This window comes from Neolamprologus brichardi, chromosome 7 (assembly GCF_056152115.1).
Source record: "Neolamprologus brichardi isolate AB-2024 chromosome 7, ASM5615211v1, whole genome shotgun sequence".
NCBI lineage: Eukaryota > Metazoa > Chordata > Actinopteri > Cichliformes > Cichlidae > Neolamprologus > Neolamprologus brichardi.
In genome coordinates, this window is record NC_142110.1 from 47812237 (window position 1) to 47830464 (window position 18228).

General features: G+C 39.0%; 1 protein-coding gene across 1 annotated transcript in view; it reads right to left on the reverse strand.

Moving 5' to 3' along the window:
• Nucleotides 1-18228, reverse strand: part of astn2 (astrotactin 2) — a 278673-nt gene that overhangs the window by 91757 nt on the left and 168688 nt on the right. Inside the window, exons 12-13 of the mRNA XM_006788981.2 lie at nt 18029-18195; nt 15163-15351 (exon numbers count right to left, since the gene is read on the reverse strand). Of these exons, the coding sequence (XP_006789044.1) occupies nt 15163-15351; nt 18029-18195 (356 nt within the window). The remainder of the gene's footprint in view (nt 1-15162; nt 15352-18028; nt 18196-18228) is intronic.

Genomic DNA, 18228 nt, shown 5'->3' on the forward strand with positions numbered 1-18228 from the left:
TGGACATCGGAGAGCCAAAAAGGTTGTGGTTTTGAAAAACTCAGGAGTGGGAGAGGGCCATGGAGGATTTTTGGCAGCCTTTAAAGACATTTTGGCAAGCTGTACAGTGACTTAGCATGGGGAAGCTGGGCATGGCTCAACGTGTTGGTTGGGGAGCAGAACCGCTGACATAGATATTGTGGGACCTAGGAAAGAGCACTTTGAGGAACTCCTAAACTCAGCCAAAAAATCCCTATGTGTAGTAAGGCCGAGCCTGAAGATGCTGGGAAAACTCTACGAGTAGGGATGGGTACCGGTATCCGGTGCCATGATGACACCGGTTCTGACATAAACGGTAGTAACCAGACCGAAAAGCAGCGCACATTTCGGTGCTTTATTTCGGTGCTTTTTGTTCCTGAGCTGTGATACACTTTAGATTCTAGCCAATCATTTTACGTTTCCAAGGATAGTAGGCGGGTCCAGGTACGTACGTTCTTTTAGAGCAGAGCTACAGATTAAAAATGCCCAAGGCGAAGCGGTCAAAAGTCTGGCTGTACTTCACAGCAAAATATGCAAACTCAGCAGCCTGCAACAAGTGCTTTAAGCTGATACTGTGATACTGTCAAAGGAGGTAACACCTCAAATCCGATGAAACACCTGGTGACGTATAGCGTTTTTTTTTAAAGCCGAAAAATGCGCCGTATTTGATAGCTTGCTGCAGGACCTCACACCGTGCACATCTACTGCGGGTGTGGTGCCTGTTATCGGACCCGGAGTTAGCAACATCCCCCAAAAACCCGAAGAGGAGAGTCCTGGCCCCTAGCCCTGCCAGTGTAGCAGAAATGATGACAGATGATGATGGCAGCAGCAGCTGTTCTTCTCTGCGTGAGTAGCTTAATGTTGTTCGTGTGTAATTTACGTTGAGTAGGCTAACCACGTTATTACATTAATGCATGTAAGGTGAACTAGCAAACATCATCATAGCTACATGAGGCTGTCTTCTTGTTTGATGGCAGATACTCCCTTCACCCTGGCCAAAAAGGCTAAAATGACCAAAGAAAAAGTGGAAAACAGTTAAACATGAGAGGTTTTTGGACAAAGTTTGTGTTTTTTCCATTGTTTAAGCACTGCTTCCAGCCAAGAGTGATACCATAAATCCCCTATAGCTGCAGAAAAGGCTAACATTGTTATCTTTTTACAAAAAAACAGCTGAACATGAGAGGTTTTTGGACCAATTTTGTGTTCTCCATTCTTTAAGCACCGGTTTGGCACCAATATCGGACAAAACCTAAACGATACCCATCCCTACTCACGAGTTACACTGGCATAGGTCCCTAAGGTAGTTGAGAAGCGACCCCATAGTAAAGCGCCAGGCATAGATGATTTGGCCCAGAGATGTTATAGGCTCTGACATTGTGGGGCTGCCTTGGTTAACACACTTACTAACTGTTTCATGGAGGTCTGGTACAGTGTCTGTGAAGTGGAGGTCTGGAGCAGTGGGAGTACAGGGTTCTGAGCCATCAGTGTAATCAAAAGTCAAGCATGTTTTCAGTGAGTGTTGGACTCCATCTGTGGATCATCAGAAGAAATGCAGGCGTTTTCCCTGACTGACATGATGAAGGGACAGTTGAGTCGAAAGACAAAGCTTTCAAGTTACCAGCCCATTTACATCCCAACCCTTATCATGAAATCTGGGTAATGGCCATAGGGTAATGTGGATTTTTGGAATTGCTGCTCCTGCATGCTGAAAGGAACCTGCTAAGGTGGTTTGGGTTAGAATGTCTAGGGGGTGTCCTTGGATGTTATTTGGGCATGGACAACTGAGTTAAGACTATGGCAAAGACCTGGAACATGTTGGTGAGATTATTTATCTGATCTGGCTTTGAAAAAACCTGGAGGAACTGAAAAGTGCAGTTGGGGAGAAGAACTCCTGGAATACCCTGGTTAGTCTGCTGCCACCACAACCTGACAGATAAGCGGATGGATGGACAGATTGATGGGTGGATGGTGAGATGGGTAAAATTGAAAAAAAAGAAGAAGCTTGAAACTGATATCTATTTATGAGTTGATATTAATAAATAATTTATGACTAGAATGTTTACAGCACCAGCCTGCAGTCAGAATGGTGGAGAGAAAGGAGAGTTAAAAAAAAGATAGCCTTGTAGAGGGGGCACTAAGTTACACACAGTTCACTACTATTATAGTATTTTATTATTCAATCATAAAAACATTTCCACACCAATTTCTGCGTAGCCCATCTACAGCCATAGAAGGAGAAATGTCAAGGGTTATGTTTTGCTTCATTGAGCACATGCAGCACTATTGTATGCACATTGAAATATGATTAATTTTCACGCTTTAGTTAATGCACGGTCATGTTATGCAGGTGTACAGTTATACATTGTATACAGAAAGAACCAGCATAGCATATTTTGATGCATGGCCATGATGAAACCCTGACCATGTTTGGCCTGATCTACAGCACTGACATATTATTGTTTTATCTATGCGTAGATGAATAAATCATGTGTTTTAAATGTACAGGGTGGGCCATTTATATGGATACACTGTAATAACATGGGAATGGTTGGTGATATTAAAGTCCTGTTTGTGGCACATTAGTATATGTGAGGGGGCAAACTCCTCAAGATGGGTGGTGACCATGGTGGCCATTTAGAAGTCAGCCATCTTGGATACAACTTTTGTTTTTTCAATAGGAAGAGGGCCATGTGACACATCAAACTTATTGGTAATGTCACAAGAAAAACAATGGTGTGCTTGGTTTCAATGTAACTTTACTCTTTCATGAGTTATTTACAAGTTTCTCTTTGTTCACAGCCATTGGCATGTCGAAGAGGTTAACACGTGAGGAGCGGATTGAAATTGTGTTGATATCTGGTGAACACAGTAACCGGGTGGACGCAAGAAAACTCACTAATGAAGAAACATCAGTGGCTGTCCTAGCTTCATTCAGCAAGAGCCCACAGCGTAGCACTCGCCGCATGTCACTGGAGAGTGGCATTAGTCGAACATCCCTTCGGCAGATATTAGCTACTCACAAACGGCACCCTTACAAACTCCAGCTACTGCAGCATCTCAATGAGGATGACCCAGATCGGCGCACAGAATTTGCAGAATGGGCAAAACAAAAATTGGAACAGGACCCTCAGTTCACGCAGAAGATTTTGTTCAGTGATGAGGCAAACTTTTATGTGAATGGTGAAGTTAACAAACAAAACCACCGCTATTGGTCTGACACTAACCCACATTGGATGGATCCCTCCAAGACTGTTGGAACAACAAAAGTGATGGTTTGGTGTGGTATATGAGGTACAATGATAGTGAGTCCATTCTTCATCAATGGAAACCTCAAGGCCACTGGATATGTGAAATTGCTACATGATGATGTGTTTCCCTCTTTATGCACTGAAGCTAGCACGTTTTTCCAGCAAGATGGTGCACCACCACATTATGGGTGCCAGGTCCCAGCATTCCTAGATGAACAGTTTCCTGGAAAGTGGATTGGTTGTTGTGGGCCAGTTGAATGGCCCCCAAGGTCTCCCGATCTGACCCCCTTAGACTTTTATCTTTGGGGTCATCTGAAGGCAATTGTCTATGGTGTGAAGATACGAGATGTGCAGCACCTGAAACTACGGATACTGGATGCCTGTGCTGGCATTTCTCCTGTGGTGTTGCTATCATGGTAAATGGTAAATGGACTGATTCTTATATAGCGCTTTTCCCGGAGTACTCAAAGCGCTCTATACAACATGCCCCCTCGTATATACTAATGTGCCACAAACAGGACTTTAATATCACCAACGATTCCCATTTTATTACGGTGTATCCATATAAATGGCCCACCCTGTACATTAGAGAATTCTTGAGAAAAAACACTTCAGCTGTTGATGACTTACTTACTAACAAAGCAGTGGTTTGCTTACATTTATCTATAAAAAAATGATAATTGACATATATTTATATATAGAAAAGAATATGTTTTAGAACCTTGGAAAATACTTAACTGAATTTTTCATTTTCAATTATTGTACAAGTAATTCAGATGTGCACAATCCAAGTGCCATTATTCTTTGAGCATGGAGTCAGTATGGCATAACCCACAAATTTCCTGAAGCAGGAACTAGAACAGAGAAAAAATAACTAACAATAAAAGGGATCTGAATGCTTTTGAGCGATTATGGATTATACTTTTATTAAGAGGACCTAACAAAAACATGATGACATGAGCTTATGAAGGAAAAGAGGATTATAAGTCATATGTTGTTTTAGGGGGTCTAGAATATATGTATATATATATTTTTAAAAACATACTTTAGGTTAAAATAAAGCAGCACCTCTTTTTATCCTCTGGCTTTAAGGGACACCTGCCAAAAGTCCAGTCTGATTCTGAATATAGCCTTCTATGAGCTGTCAGATAACAAAACCCTGGTGTCAACCCTACATGTTTGAATGTGAATTGGACCCAGAACAAAGAGAGTCTTTATTCATCTGCCAAAACAAAAGTCCAGGTAAAGGCTAAAGCCTTGATGGGTGTATGTTTTAGTGTTAGGCATCTGCCTGCCAGCTAAATTATGTTAATTCCATCTTACCTTATTTTGTGAACCTTGACAGAGAGGTAATAAATGGGCAAGGTAAGAACATTCTAGGGTATTTGCTTTCACCGTAAATGGTCATCCTGAGTCCCAGTCTAGATTTTTTTTCTTTTTTTCCCTTTTTTACAAACAAAGAAGCTTATCAGTTTCAGAGGATCTTATAGACTCTAAAAGTTTTGATCATTCCCAACGTCAAACCTGTGGGCATGATGTTCAAAGCTTAAGGGAATGTTAGTTAACTGTGCGAAATGTTAACACAAAAGTAATTCCAGTGATTGTGGAGACATAAAAGAGTAATCCAACGGGATTTTAATTTCTCTGATGCCAGGAGTACATAAAGACTGCTCTTGTCACAACATTTGATGTACTTTACTCATGGCCTAGATACTGAAAGTTGGCAGAAGCTTCAGATGTGTGCCAAACTATACTATATACCACTAGAAAAGTGTTATGAAATTGTGTTACTCAGTGACGTAGATTTCTAAAAGGGGTGAAAATCTAAAAAGTTGAAAACGTAGTGCTTCCTCTGTGAGACATTAACTTTAAGTGGTGACTATGTGATTTGGAACTTTTCAGATATTTCACAAAGATTAAAAAAAAGAAGAAGAAAAAGAGGCCAGACTGTTTGTACATGTACATTGTGGATAAACCTCCGGTCTTTATGGGGGAAACTGATGGGAGACTAGCTTATTAAAATAAACTGCTGCTGGCTGTGCTTTAACCGCCTTGAAATCAGTTATCATCTGCACTTTGTGTGGAAACAGAGCTAACCTTAGCAAATAACTCTGATTTATCATTGTAACAAACACGTCCTCTTCTTAACTACCTTGGCCAACATGTGTGATATATGAATCTTATAAAAAGTCTTTTGGCATATCAGCAAGGAGAGCTTTTGGTTAAAATCACCATGTCTAAATTAATAAACATCCAAGTTGAACAACTGCAGGCTCCACCAGCACTCAGTTTAGCATCAATAAGAAATTATTTGGTTGAATGATTATACAAAGTTTACCAGCTGTTTTGTTAATACACCACCTAAATGTAACACTTTAAAACCTCCTGTAGATATTAACAGTTAACCACATCACATGGCGCTCAAGCCTTTGAATTAAACTGTGATTCTTTTTTTTCATACACTATATTGCCAAAAGCTCCCGTGATGATACTGCAGTCATACTGTTGTATAGAATATGATGCATTACAGTAAATTAAACAATCTAAAGAAGCATTTAAAGTGCAGCAGTATAATTGATCCATATAATACTGATTGTGAGCATTTTTTTGGCAGAATAATTACTTTTACTTTTGATACTTTATGCACACTTTGCCAGTAACACAGTTTTATGTGTAGTGTGGTGTTTCCATAGTGGTTTATTGTTACTTTTACTAAAGCAATGCTTCTAATGTCTCCACCTCTGTTGTAATTGTCAGCTAATAGTAAACAATAATTTTAATGCTAACTATAGAAGTAATAATATTTTACAATTCTGAGCTGGGGATAGGATTGGGAAGTTGAAATATCCTGGAGGAGTACAGCAAGCTGCAGAAGGCTGTCAACATATATATAAAAACAAAAGACAAGCATGACATAATTGGTATTCTTTAATCTGGTCCAATTAATCTCATCTGTTTTTCTTTTTTTGCCATGTCTACCTTTCTGTATAAGTTGCTGCACATCAGAGTCACACCTTGCAAAATGAGTGCTCCATGTACTTCTACTCTCCCACATGATTTGTCTACATCTGTATGAGATGTGTGACTACTTTATTACATCATGCACAAAGCAGCATTTGGTGCACTACCCCCACCCCCTGCCCCAGCATTTCTCTCGCAGTTACTCTTTCCTAGTGTTTCACTAAGTTTTGATTGGCTTTACTGTTTTGATTTAACTTTTTTTTTTCTAAACACATATTGCTCCCTTTACCAACACCCCCCCCCCCCCCACCCCCACCCCTCTCTCCCCGTCCCTGCTTTCTGCAGCCAAACAGCAGGTAGTCAGATACAAGGCTCTCTGGCATTAGTTGATATTAGGCTAGGGTCTATTAGGTCCTGCCTCGCCATGTGAGTTACTGCACAGAGAGTGAGTGCCTTGGGAACAATCACACTCACAAACACCGGCGCACTGACTCACACAAGCAAACACATACCCACACAAAGTTAAATCCAAACCCACACAAATGTTTGAGCACTGCACACAAAGCCCTCGCAATCTCCCAGACATGCTCACCTTATGTGCACTCAGTCATAAAGATGGAGGAATCACTGAGGCTTTAAGAACCTCCTCTTACCCTTACGCTTCCTCTTTTGCTAAACTCGGTCTGCTAAGGTGCCGAGGTGTAAATAAGACCCAAACTTTCCAGGAAATCAACTGGAGCAATGTAAGGAAAAAATTCTTGCTTTTTCATTTTCATTTTTTAAGCTTAATATCCAAATTATTGAATAAAACTGAATGACTAAATACTTATGTATCCTGTATACTTTCAAAAATGATACCCATCAATTTGCAGAATTAAAAGAAATAATGAATTGCATTTGCTTTATGGCTATGTACAAGCTAAAGCAACATGGCTGTTTAATGTAGAGATAAAACCACATTTATAGCAGACGGGTATTAAAATAATAAAAGCAGGACTTGAGCAAACAGATTGTGGAAGCTAACGGAGATGAAAATATTTAATAAAATGAGTTCACAAGAAAGAGCCTAATATTTACAACAAATAACCTAGCCTTTTAAATCCCATTCACATTGAATATCAAAACAGCAGTCTGTGTGCATTAGTGTATGACATATAAACACAGGGCTTTGTCTCGACACTTTAATGTAATCAAGTATTTTGTGAGGCTGCTGTTGTACAATTGCGTTGGGTTGTATTTTTTTCATGTAAAAATAAAAGGCTGTTTTCAGCTTTTTTCACAGCTTGCTTGAGATCCTAGAAGAGGCCTTTGAATGTTGCCAAACTGTACTGACTGCATTGACACCTGACTACGATCCAACCACATCCAGACATCACATACATTTCAGTTCCTATTGCCATACACTTTATCTGCAATTTACAATGCATTAGCAAACAACCACAACACATTTGGGTGTAAATGGAGTCTTAGCATCGCTCATACTCCCAAAACTGTTAAATCTCACACTTCCCATTTATGCACCTAAATGGGATATTTGGAAAAGTCTATACTTGCCTTGCAAACATCCACGTTTCAAATGGCATGACACCAGTTTGTAATGGATTAGGTAATGGCTTTATATAATAAATGCATAGACTGTGATTGCAAATAACACAGATAGCACTGATGGCGTTGTAAGAAGATATCTCAGCTAGAGAAAACTCCACACAAATACATACAAAATAATATAGAGCTTTTTTGAAATTTTAAGTGACACAACAACTATGACCTTCACAAATAAAAATAGTAGAAAGACTAATACAATACACCATACTGTTCTACATCTCAGTGTCGCAAGCTGTGGTAGCATTTATTTGTTTTCTCACGAGCCAGACACATTAAATTGGTATGAAATCTGTCGAAACAACCAAATGTTTGAATACAACAAAGATGCCAACTGATCTAGTAAGTAAAAATAATTATGCATGGAGATATATGACTATCTGAATATCTAAGTAAATAAACATAAGTGCTTTAACGCCAGGATGTCACACACACACATAACTCTGTATGAGTTCACAATTCTGCCACGCACACCCACACACATGTGCACAGGCAATAGTAAAGAGATAAACACTATGCTGAGAATTTAAGAAAGAAGGAGCAGGCACATATTTTGGAAGAGAATTAGGAAGCATCCCATCAACCTTGAGCAGCTTAACCCTTCACCTCAGCAGTCTGTCTCAGTGTCTCATGGCTACTCATTATATGGGAAGAAACTGCCTTGTAATGTTTGTTGACTCAACCCCCCAGTAGACGCTACCCTGTGTGCACAAAGGAGATAATTACTGAAAATTACTGAGGAACATGGAAATGTAGTTGTGTTTATGCCTGAGAGCTTTGTGGGCTCCTGGATTCACAAATTATTCATGTTGTGGTATCGTCTTCGCCTGAGAGGTGAGCAGTGATGACGACTTCTAGCAGAGTACCTATCAAAAGTGGTTTCGTCTGTTTCTTCTTTTCCCTTTTTTGCAAAAAAAACCCCATTATGCATCAACGTGACAAGAGTGACAGCATCACCTTAACAAAGCAAGTGGAGCTCATTTCTTCTCTCTCTCAATCATTGCTCGTCTTTTGTCACAACCCAAACGTTTTACTGCATTTACCATGAGGCATTCTCCCTCTGCCAACTATTAAGGAAAAAACTCCATTAAAAGACAAACACGCGCGCAATATGATATGCTTAAATGAAATGCTAAAATCAGTTAACTAGAGTCAGTTAACAGGTCTATAGAGAGCTGTGGGGTCAAGTTCCTGTGTTAATGCACTCTCAATCACCTATGATCATGTGGCAGTTCATGAAAAAAGGTGTTTTTTGAGGCAAGAAAGGGAGTGTAAACTTTGAAATGTCAGGAGGATATCTGCCGCTGCTCATTACATGGTGTTGTGAAAACAGTAGTGCGGATATTCTTCTTTGGATCAGATTTGCATCTGTTTTGTATTCTGTATCATTTCTAAAAAAAAATAGCATGTCTGTTTTAGAGGTTCAAAGTTGCATGACCTGTGAGGCTCACCCTATCCCATTTGCTCTTTTAATGTATGCTTTGAGTTGTTAATTGGTATTTAGTGATTGCAGTGGTGTATCAATGTATATATGTATGAGTCTGTCTCTCTCCTATTTGGATGCTGCCTGCTGCTTTCTTGTTTTAAATTTACAGGACTAGGGTGTGCGTTTGTGTTCATACATTCGCACTTACCCTTCATGCAGTCATGTATCATAAAACGAGGCAAACTCAATTTTGGATGAACAACAACACATGACATATTATACTAAGTACACCCCATCATTTTAATAGCTTGTATAACGGCTTCTAACTTGAAGTGTAGTGAAACAATCTCAAGGTTCTTTATCAGTGTCTCACATTGTTAAGGAGGAAATTTACCCCTCTTGTCTTTACAAAAGGAGGTTTGTAGGCATTCACTGAGGTCTGGATTTAGACTGGATTCTTTTCTTCTTCAGCCATTCTGTTGTAGATCTGCTTTTATCCTCGGGTTCATTGTCCTAGAATACTTTGGTATGCAGAGGATTTTGCTGCTGACTTGATCACTTTAAGGTGCCCAAGTCCAGAAGCTGCAAAGCAAGCCTAACTCATCACTCAACCAACATGCTTAACAGTGAGGATGAGGTGTGTAGGTTCTTAGTTATCCAGGTCATATTAGTCTTCAGTGCTTAAAAAAAAGGCAACTGGACTTCTTCAAGTTTACCTCTCATCCAAGAGGTTGGAGGTGAATGAAAGGTGGAGAGTCCCAGGTATTTAACCCCTAGTGGGGTTTGTTCCCTGTGGACGTGACCCTGGGTGTTGTTGACCTACTACTGATAGTGTGAGTCATCACATGATCCTCAAGAGCATGAACCTCGTCCTTTTGGTGGAGGTGTCAGCTGAGTCTTGGCTTTTCAATGTTGGACCATGTGTTTGTGGAGTGGAGTGTTTTCAGTAAACGTGGTCCTCTGCATCATGGCCAAACATCACTGATTTGATCTTGTCTAGCCAAAGGACATCACTCCTAAGCTTTGCTGCCATGTTCTTTTTAGAGAGAAGAGGCTTTTTGCTGGCATCCCTACTAAAAGAATCATACTTGTTCAGGCTTTTTTTGTAAATGTACTGTCATGAACTTTAACATTTAACATGTTTACTGAGGCTCATATAGCCTGAGTAGTTTGGGTGTAGCACTTGAATTCGTTTTTCTGAGCATTACACGGTCTGACCTTGGACGTGAACAAGTTAATGTCCTGGGGTAAATTTGCCAGGACATTAACTTGTGGGAAGACTGGCAACTGTTTTAAGTGTCCTCCAGGTCTGAAAAATCTCTCTCACTACAGCGTGATGGACTTCAACATTTTTTAAATTGAAAATGATCTTATATGACTTCCCAGACGAGTTAAATTTTCACAGTTTTCCGCCTTTTGTTTTAGGTTTTGTTAAATAAATAATGATACGCTGTAATAAGCCATGCTTTGTAGTTCATCTGAGATTGTATTTACCTAGGACCTGCTTAGGACTAGATTACACTTAAGTCCTGATATGTGAGCCATTAGAATCAAAAGTGAGTGTACTTTCTTTTCACCATGGCTCTACAGTCACCTTTTCAGGCATGGGCTTGACACTGATGTACCAATTAGTGGCAGGATGTCATTATGGTACATGTAAGTGCACAATTAAGTAAATAGAAAGGATGTAATCTTAGGATAAGTTTTGGCCTTTAGCCTGCATTCATTGTCAGGTTCCTGGATGAAACTGTAAAAAATATAATCAATCTTTTTGGGCCAGATTTCTTTTCTACAGCGTTTTATACTTCCACGTCCACATTTACACATGTAATGAATGAATGCTTGAATTACATCGTAATATTGTGTTACAGTTCTGTAATTTTACAGCAATATGCAAAAATCACTCCCCGGGCTTACCTCAACATCCTGTGCAAAGCAAAGTGTGATCAATATAATACCAAATGTATGCAAAACAGTTGTAAATCACGGATTGTATTTCATACTGAAAAAAAAAGACCTGGGAAGCTGTGAATCAATTTATACAATTCATCTCAATCATCTAATATTTCACTTTGAGGTGCTGGTGCATAGGAATGGGGTTTTGTGTGTGTGTGCATGTGTGAGAGAGAAAACCAGTAGACTGTGGAGGTGAGAAAAATAAGGGCTGTGGAATAAGTCTTGCATCTGCATATCAAAGAAGGTGTGGAGGGAAGTGTAGAAAATGATGAGAATAAGAACTGTAGTATGTTTCTACAAATGCGTAGAGTGTGAAGTAGGTTCTTATGGGAGCAAAATCATTATGAAGACAAAGCTAATGTTCTTTTGACAAATGACATAGTGGATTTGATAAGCACAGTAAGTACCACAGCAAGATAACATGGCATAATACACATGTTTAATTAATGACACTGCAAGGCAAGTACCAACCTACTGTAAGCTGAGCCTTTCTGGTTAGACTTACCCCGGCTCAACTTTCCATCGTTAACAGAAATAAATTGAAACAAAGATGAAAGTTTAGTGGGGTCGATGAATACAAAATACATTCTGGTTAAACAAAAATTTTCACCACAGAATTTGATACTGATTTAAATAATGGATACACAGAGTAACACCTTTCTTTTTTGTTTCCTCTAGTCTCTCTTCAAAAGGTACCGAACCATGTACTGTCGGTCTATTTAAATGCTTTTCGTGTTTCGTTTCAGACATACTCTGCACCTAGAGACGTGTGCGTTCTTTATCCAAACAGGCACATCAGCCTGGAAGTGCACTTTGCCTGTCATCTGCATGTAATCAGCCAAGTGTGCTTTTAACTGCAGGGAACCATATAAGTGTAGCTAAGTATGCATCTTGCAATTAGCATGGAAATTTTTCTAGCTTCAAAGCACAGGTGCAAATTGCACAGGTGTAAGAAAATGAAGGCTGAGATGGAAAACAGGAAAAGTTCTCTATAAATGTTCTCTCTAAAGTGTGACTTAACTTCTTGGAAAGATAAATAACCACAATACCTAACTAATTCCAAAAAGAAAAAGTGGATGGAGAGCTGTGGCTGAGTGGTCATTTTACTTGATGTTCAGAACTGAAAATAGGGCCCTTTTAAGAGCCAAGTAGATTTGTCTGCAGTTACCTTGACAATGTCAGGGAAACTTTATAGAAATCATTAGTGAATTACAATTTTACCTAAGTTGAAAAACCCCCCACATAAGTCTCAGCTAGACCCAAACATGTTTATCCATAATGTTTGTAACTTGCAATTATCTAACTTTTATTTTGATGTCTTTTTTTTTGGTTTTTGACCATTTGGTTTTTGACTGTCTCTTAAGACTTCCAAGTCACTGTGCCAGTGAGCGTCACAGAGCACAACAACCATACTTAAAGGATGCTTAGTAATCAGCAAAATGTACTTCTGAGTATAGACCTTGCCAAACAACCTTAGGGTATATAAAGGTGAGACATGAAAAAAGAGGAACATGAAAAGTGAATAGTGTTGTAACTTCTCTTTGGTAATTCACTGTTTGACAATTTCTTCATTTTTAAGGGATTAATTCCTGCTATTACGGGAGCTTTGATTAATTCTTGCCTGCAAGAAAGGATTTGAAGAAATTTAAAAAGAAAAAACATTAAAGAAAGTTTTTAAATTTTAAGAAATTTAAAAGCAGGGACTAAAAACACATTTTAACAATATCATATACACTATATTATTTTATATTGATCTCATAAGGTAAAAAAAAAAAAAAACAGTATGTAACTCATTGTGTGTCTCAGGTCTGCCAACGCTAGTTGTTTCAATTTTGTAATGTCATCACAGTCCTGGTCTTGAGTACATGTGTATTTACTTTCTGTATTTAATATAACCCAGCTCATGGAGTTGAAGCCTGGAGGATCAGGCCCCACTGTGCAGCCTACTGTTTGAGGGCAAAGGGATAAAGACTGCCTCTTTGCCAGGGTTTATAATCCTCAAACTGTGCCTTTGTCTCATCTGTCAAACTGTGCCTTGTTGAGTGTATTAGAGGAAGTTACCAACTGGTTTAGCCTCTCAAACCTTTGGGAAACCTTGGACCTTTAGTCCCCAGTTTAAGCTCTGGACATGTCAGTCTTTATTCCAAACTGTCTAAAGATAACTCTTCAGTCCCTGTTTAACTTACAGCTGATAAGGTGATCACAGGTAACTATCGCAACTAACCCCTGAGTGGTTTCTGTTATATTCCAGGAATGCTTTTAGAACAAAACGACGAAGTTAGTGAGGTTGATGTCTGCAGCTACTCTTGGAAATACCCGAGGCGTATACTAAGTGTCTATACTCGTCATTGTGGGTACAGAGAAGGTCGTCAGATGTTGCCTTTATGGGGGAGTTAAACCATAGCTTTTCATTCCTTTGAATGCTCTGAAGCATCTTAATTCATAACGTGAGGTCCAAACAAAACTCTGAGAAAAATATTTTCAGTTTGTATTGACCTGTTCTGTATACTTTGGTAATTAGTTGACATTTCCTGAATGCATGAAAAAACTAATTTACTTTAAAACAGTGTTAGATTGGTCATCTTTTACAATAACTCACTCTAGCTAATACATGCATTAGTCTGATTCTTTCTGTTTAACAGCTTCTCTACATTCCAATAACATCTTCAAGGACGCTGCTGACACGATTGTGTCGAGTGTTAAATCCCAAATAAATGAAACTTAATAGCATTTAGAACTGCTTCTTTTGAAAGCTGTTTATATTAAGAATATAGGGATATTAAAGCAGAAGTGTCCTTTTTTATACACTTATCTGTGGATTACTGAAATACTGAATTCTCTGAGGAATTATGTGAAATTACAGTACCTGAATTATAGCACACTTCTGAGAGAAGACTTCACACAAACACCTTACAAAGGCTCTTATGTTAATATTATTCAAATTGCTTCTTTGACTATAATTTGACCATTTTAAAATGAAATTAATGGTGTAAAACTGCAGACTCGAAACACTTACCTTGTGTTCACCACCCTTCCTGGGTACAAGGAGATTTTAGCAGGACGACAATGCCCAAAGAAACTATTAATACATTCAGATAAATTCTACCTAGATCTAAAATTTTAGACATTTTTGAAAGACGGAAAGGTTTCTCTCAGTTTCTTAAAAGTATGTGCTGTAAAGTCATGACCCTGTGCCAAGCACAACTATTATGACCCATAGGGCAGAGCAGTTGAAAAGCATTTTATGGTTACCCTGCTAAAAGCGGTGCATATAAAGTATGCACATGAGATAGTGACGACAGACACAGAGAATGTGAGATATAGGCTGAGCATGTTTACCGTGGATACTGTATTTGTGCATAAATAGACCCTATCATCTCTCAGTGTTGAGCATTTCCTCACAGACAGCATGTGACTTATCAGAGTGAGCCAGGTTTTCAGAGAGCTGACAGTTTAAGGAGAACTGCCATGGGATAAGTCTCAATCCTCACTCAACCATTACACTCTCATGCCCTTCTCCCTCTCTCTCTCTCTGTCACACACACGTATCTACATAGACACGCACACACACATACACTGAAGCAAGCACAGACGCAACAACCCAATGGCAAACCCTGACTACCGATTTTCAGAGCTGCCTCAATGTGTCTCCCGAGATGCAGAAAAACTGTTCAGATGTGAAACAGCAGGTCTCGAGGGAAGACTAAGTGTCTACAAGTTTAGTTGGAAATAATATAAAGACAGATTCTTTTTTCAATAGATAAGAAAACAATAAAAGGGAAAGAAAAAGCATAAACTTATAGAACGAGACACGATTCTAGGTAAGATTAAAGAAAAGTGAAGAACAACATAATGAACAGTCACTAACAATTGAAAGAAAAAAGACATGACACATGAACATTAGTCTGTATAGTCATGTAAGTGTAATGGATGTACTTGTACACTAGTTACCGGAAGGTCATTTGGAATATCTGTCCCAAGTTGACTTGCTGGGTTTTGTTGTTGTATCCATGCAGCATCTCACCAAACAGGGTGTCATTGAAGTAGACATCCTGCTTGGGGCATTTTGGTCCATCACAGTTGTCTGACTGCAGGAGACAGGAGCGCCCATCGCCTGCCAGCTTGTACTCTTGTACGCATCTGAGGAGGAAGGAAACACTGTCAATACAATGTATGATATGCAATCTAGGAGACCTTGTTTACACTTGAGGTGAAAGCATAGCGCTGGCAAGATTTGAAGCAGAAGATTGAGCTGTAGCAGGTTGATTGTGATTTGAAAGACTGACATTATATACAAGGATGTTCCCATGTTCCTACTTTAATTTTCAATCTATAAAGACCAATACAGAGAAACTCAGCATGCCAAAATTGTACCGATTTTCTTTAGAATTCCCTCAGACTAATAACAGCCTAACACAGACAATCACAACCAATGTTTTGAAATGACATTTTTCCAGGTTTTCAGTTTATATACCATTAAATCTACTTTCTTACTGTCAAAGCTAAAATGCCTTTTAAATATGCAAAGTGCTACAGTCGCAATTATCAATGGCGAGTTTGTGGACACAAGCACTCTGGTGAAAACCATTTTAAAACAGATTCCAGTGGTACTGGATTCAGCAGACTCTGCAGTTAGTCACAATTATAGCTTCCACTTTTGTGTGCAATCCTGTCTTACAGACCAGGCTGAGCAGTTAGTGCTGCTGGATAGGGCTGAGCGCAGGACTCATGCAATTGTTCATGTCTCTTCACCTCGGTGGGAAGGAGATGTCAACTGCTGTTGGCAATACTCAGATCTGGTGGAATAGGGGCTTTCTGTAGATGAAGGCAAATCTGTTTCCATTTTTGTAAACGAACAATTTGTATAATTACAGAACAAAGTTATACCATTTAGATGATTTTATTAATTTAATCTGTTTTTTCCCACAGGCCACTTTTAAAAAGCATTGTGCATTTATTACAGAACATGTGGATATACAGGCTAGTGATTTAGTAAAATACACTTATGAAATTAAACAGGATATCATGGTAAATGGACAGAGCCTCAACTTTCATGTTTGCCCACAGTGTAAGGGTACCAAATAATATGGGGAAAATGAGGACATCATTCCAGATCAGACACAGATCAAGAATGAGGGCATGCTTCATGTTTCTTTAGGCTTCTGCTGTTAGGTTTCCATCAAAAAGTCAACAGATACATTTAGGCATGTTTTTAAGTATCCTTTTATCAGTTATCAGGTCCCAGGAATTAAGCAACTTTCATTGGCATGATCAGAACAGTTTCCATAAATGATCAGCCAGTCTTGAGATATAAATACCCTCAAAGAAGACAGCTATTTAAAGAAAAATGGGAAGGACATCCCTAAAGCTAACAAAAACACTGACAGAAGTACTTCCTGTATTTTTGGTTACTATTTGTACCCCTTTTTCAGACCTTTCATGTTTGGAACAACAATATTTAATATTGCTCCAGGAATATCACTTCTTTTAGAAATTGGGTAAAAAGACCAATATAGAAGTTCAGGTCTTTGTGGCAGAAATACTCACTAACCTGAAGGGTTTTATTCAGTGTAGATCATTCTTTTCTTTAACCTAACCTTAAAATAGTTCCATGTCCCAAAGCTGAGCACGTAACAGAAAAATTATGATAACAATAAATTCTAAATGAGAAAAAAAATATTTAATCAGCCAGCTAAGAACAACCTTGTTCCTTTTTTCATACAAACGCTAGTCTCACAGGTGGAAGTCCTGTGTTTGACCCATTTGTTCACTATTCACATCTTTTCCAGCTACCACGGACCACAGTGCAGTAGGTTTTTTTTCAGTGTTTTTCATCAAGTTGCAAAGTAACAGTGTGATTGCACTGGGGAATCTAAGCAGTCTGCACTCAAATGGAAACCTAAGTATTTACAATATACTGGGTACAATCAAAAAGTTCTATGAATAAGTGCAAACAAAAACTATACCTAAATGAAATTTGGCATGATTTCCCCTTCAAGAGTATCTTCATTCTACAAAATGACCATCACACGGAGGCTCACTGTCAGCCAAAGTTGAAAGTGTTTAGCTAAGAGTCCATTTTCTTTGAATGTCATGTCCAGGGTGGTACCAGGATAATAGTCATCCTCTTTGTTTTCAACATTCACAAGGATGTGCACTACCAAAAGATCCCCCTGCCTCAGACTGTCAATGCAAAGCTCCATTTGTACCATGCAGAGAACTTTGGCATGTGCCATGTTGTGCTGGAACTTAGTGTACTGACAAGGCTGGAGTTTTTTTTTTATCTACACATATAAAATCCTCACAGACCCATCAGATTTGCCTCCCTGTGACTTCCAATGCTTCCACAAAATGAAAATCCGGTTAAAGGTTCACTGTTTTGATGCAGTACCTCCGTAACATTCAGGCACATGTGCCAAGAGAACAGAACGGGGTTTCCACTGAGCAGTCTAAAAATAGTAGCTGGGCTAGAAGCTGTGAACACGATCTCAGAGGTGAGATTCACTAATATTACTTGTATCAGGTTTGAATTGTTTGGACAAATTCATGCAAGTTTTTTTTCCACATCTTTGTATTGCGTATGTTTTTGTAGATTATGCTTGTCATGGCTATACTAGAACTGTATGATATGTATTTATCAATCTATCTATATGGCTTTCTAGCTATAGTGTATTCACTGGTTATTTTGTATTTAGTATTTTTTGAAATTTACATTTGTGTAATCGAACCATCACTCATGAAACCTACTTCCAAAGAAAGCTTTATTGGCACCCTGCAGATGTCTTCTCTTTCTCTATTTACTACTAGCTATTCTCACCCGCAAAACATGAGTACGTTGCTGGAACTTGGGTCATCTTCAAGGGGCACAAGCTGCTGGAGACACAGCTGTTCACAACCTCCATTGAAGCCATCCGTACAGTCAATGCCCCTGGAGTAGTCATAGCAACCTGAGCCATCCTTCATTGGCCTCAGCCCCTCAGGACACTGTAGGAAAAAGAAAGAAGGAAAGGTGGTGGG